Source organism: Aptenodytes forsteri, unplaced genomic scaffold (genome assembly GCF_000699145.1).
Source record: "Aptenodytes forsteri isolate BGI_AS27 unplaced genomic scaffold, ASM69914v1 Scaffold68, whole genome shotgun sequence".
Lineage (NCBI taxonomy): Eukaryota > Metazoa > Chordata > Aves > Sphenisciformes > Spheniscidae > Aptenodytes > Aptenodytes forsteri.
This window is the reverse complement of record NW_008795382.1, coordinates 107,135-110,478: the sequence shown is the minus strand read 5'-3', so window position 1 is coordinate 110,478 and position 3,344 is coordinate 107,135. Positions and strand designations below refer to the sequence as shown.

At 66.1% G+C, this 3,344-nt stretch overlaps 1 protein-coding gene across 1 annotated transcript in view; it reads left to right on the top strand.

The window, feature by feature from the left end:
- Positions 1-1,974: 1,974 nt before the first annotated feature.
- Positions 1,975-3,344, top strand: part of OLFML2A (olfactomedin like 2A) — a 3,791-nt gene continuing 2,421 nt past the window's right edge. The window contains exons 1-4 of the mRNA XM_019472421.1: positions 1,975-2,241; positions 2,472-2,579; positions 2,695-2,880; positions 3,100-3,342. Of these exons, the coding sequence (XP_019327966.1) occupies positions 2,005-2,241; positions 2,472-2,579; positions 2,695-2,880; positions 3,100-3,342 (774 nt within the window). The 5' untranslated portion in view covers positions 1,975-2,004. The remainder of the gene's footprint in view (positions 2,242-2,471; positions 2,580-2,694; positions 2,881-3,099; positions 3,343-3,344) is intronic.

Here is a 3,344-nt window from a genome sequence, read left to right as displayed (position 1 = left end):
TGTTTGCCGGGCCCCCGTGCGCTGCGCAGTGTAAACAGCCGCTGATAGGGCTGCTCCCCGCGCATTTGCTGCGCACGGCTCCAGCCAGCTCGCACCCCACCAACGGGACAAACGCGGGGTTTTCCCCGCGGCCGCAACCCTGCCAAGGGCGGTGGGAGGGAACGCGCAGCCCGTGGCCGCCTGCTCCCACGGGAATGAGCTTCTAGCACAGGCAGCTGCAGCCCTTCCCTGTGGAAGGTGCCGATGGCGGGCGGGATCGCAGTGTGTCCCTGGGTGTCGGGCTGTGCTGTGGCGGTGGTAGCTTCACTGGTCATTGGTGCTTGGGGTGTTGGTGGGAATGGGGGGCCCCGGCTGGGAGCTCAAGTGGGGTTCCCATGGGGCACACCAGCACCTCGTGCAGGGTTCCCACAGGGATGCACGTGCAAACCGGGACCTCGTGCAGGGCTCCCACGAGGATGCATGTGCACACCGGGACCTCATACAGCGCCGTGCACATGGAGGGACAGAGCTCGTGGCGAGGACAGCAGCTCAGCTTGGGAGCCGAGGAGTTGCCCGGGTGTGTGCGGAGGGGCCAGCAGCTCGCCGCTGGGCTGTGAATCATCCTGCCTGTTTGCACAAGCACCGGCATTGCCATGGGGAGGTCAGGGGGCCCAGGGAGGTGCGAGAGCCTAGAGGGGTGGTGTTTGGAGAGGGGGTCCCGCTCCCTGCCCCACTGCTCCCTGCCGAGAGCTTGATTAGATCCTGTTCGATTTACAGCCCTCTGGGCCGCCTGGTGTTTTCCTCCCAGCCAGCGGGACCTTCGTTTCACTTTGAAAGAGAGAGGCCTTTTTGAAATGCAAAATGCAGGAGGTTTTGCTGCGCCTTTAGGAAGGAAAGCCCCTGTCCCCGGCTGTGAGGCTGTGGGGAGCCGGGGGTCCCTGCTGGGTGGGCAGTGCCCAGGGAAAGCCACTGCCCGGGTGCCGCCAGCGCGTCAGCCTGGTTGGGCGCGGGAAGGATGGCGCCTGCACGGCAGTGGGTGCTGCCCACAGGCAGGACATCGGCCCTGTGGGCCTCTGCCCTTTCCCACGCTGCGCTGTGCTCCGCGGGAGGATGGGAGAGCCAGAGCTAAACTCATTTCCCAGCTCTGCCACCATTCTGTTTCCCAGGGTGAGTCAGAGTCCCTGCGGACAGAGCCCTCTCCCTCTGGGGTCACCGCGCTGCCTCTCCCCTTTCTTCCCCCCTCCCGGGTGCTCGGAGCAGGCGCATCCCCACACATGGGGCACTCAGCGCAGCCTGGCCGTGCTCCCTGCCAGCCCAGACATCCCCCACGGGTGTACAGCCAGTGGCAGGGGGTGAGAGGGACGCAGCTCGCCATCCCACCGGGCAGGCTGAGCCACAGCCTTGTTCCCGAGCACACGGCGGGGGGGAGAACGGTTCCTTATCTGCAGAAACCAGCCGAAAAGCACCCTGGGCTCCGTAGCGTGAGTCAGGGCCATGTGTGGAAACAAGGGAGTCCTTGAGTGTGCGCCTCGGGCCATTGCCGGAGTCTGGAGGGGCCGAGCTCGCCCCGAGGTGGCTGTGTGTCACCATGAACAACGGACCCTGTGTGGGCTCGGGGCTGTGGGTGGGGGGGGGACAGAGGCACTTCTGGGTCTCCTCGCCACCATCCCTGCTCACTCGGGTCTTGCTGGAGGTTGAGAAACAGCTACAGAAAAATACCTGGGGCACAAAATGCTCTGGTGGCCGTGGGGGCGAGCGGCTGCCTGGGTTTCGTCACTGTCACCCAGGTGCAGGGCAGTGGGACAGGGTGCTCTGGGCCAGACGATGCCCCACGCTCTTCAGGGCACGGCCAGGAGCCCCAGGGGCTGTGGGAGACCTCTGGGCATGCAGCAGAGAGGGAGTCAGCCGTGATGGCTTGCTGGAGTCAGCAGGGCCCTGTGGGACACCCGGGTGGGACACCAGGCTCACCGGCCACCCCACCGCTGTATGTCCCCGCAGGCGCTGGGCGAGGCGGACCAGGTCCGGATGACCTCGGAGGGCTCCGACTGCCGCTGCAAGTGCATCCTGCGGCCGCTCAGCAAGGACGCCTGCAGCCGTGTCAGGGACGGCAGCGTGCGGGTGGAGGACTTCTACACGGTGGAGACGGTGAGCTCGGGGGCTGACTGCAAGTGCTCCTGCACCGCCCCCCCCTCCTCGCTCAACCCCTGCGAGAACGAGTGGAAGATGGAGAAGCTGAAGAAGCAGGCACCCGAGATCTTCAAGGTATATGCAGGCATGGCGGGACTGCGGGCTGGGGGCCAGAGACGCCCTCCCTGTGTGCAGGAGCCCACGCTCCCCGTCCCTGCCCCAGCAGGCCCACAGGGCAATGGAGCAGTGCAGTTCCTGTGCTCCGGCCATGAGCGGGGACAGGGACATGTGGGGGCATCCGCAGCAGCTGTGCAGCCCTGCCCCGTGCCCCAGCCCTCTGCCCCAGCCCTGCTCTCCCTCTGCAGCTGCAGTCCATGGTGGACCTGCTGGAGGGAACGCTCTACAGCATGGACCTGATGAAGGTGCACTCCTACATCAGCAAGGTGGTGGCCCAGATGAACACGCTGGAGGAGGTGAGTGAGCTCTGGCAGGCACCATCCCCGCAGCATGCCCCGTCTGGCTGCTCGGGACCATCTGGGGGTGCCGTGGGCTCCCTGAGCGGGGCTCCACACCTCTCCTCTCCTCCAGACCATCAAGACCAACCTGAGCAGGGAGAATGACTTCATGAAGGAGAGCGTCCTGCACCTCACCGACCAGATGAGACGCTACGAGAACTATTCTGACATCATGATCAGCATCAAGAAGGAGATCTCCAACCTGGGCTACCAGCTGCTGCAGAAGGACGCTGCCGCCGTCCCCGAGAGCAAGGCACAGGTAACCCCCAGGGCCCCAGCCCCTCGTAGGCACGGCCGGTGCCGCTGGGCTTCTCCTGCTGCGGGGCAGAGCCGAGCTCCCCCGGGCCTGTGGCAGGTGCTGGCAGCTCCCAGGAGCGCATCGGGGTGCACCACACCAGCAGCCGAGGGTTGGTGCCTGTACCCGCTGTCTGGCACGGTGGTGGGAGGGGAGGGGGTCTGACCAGGCTGTGCCTCCCAGGACACGGCAGGCGGCCGAGAAAAGGAGGCGGGACGGTACCCCAGCACCCGCAAAGTGCTGGGGGACAGGGCAGCCCCCCGAGCGCCCAAGGAGAAGCAGCTGAAGCCCGAGAAGCCCAAAAAGGATAATGCGAAGGCCAAGGGTGTGTCACAGCCTACGCCCAAGCCCAAGCCACCAGCGCACCAGCAAACCGTGGTCCGGGGCATCACTTACTACAAGGCCGGGCAGGCGGGGGTGGCGGAGGG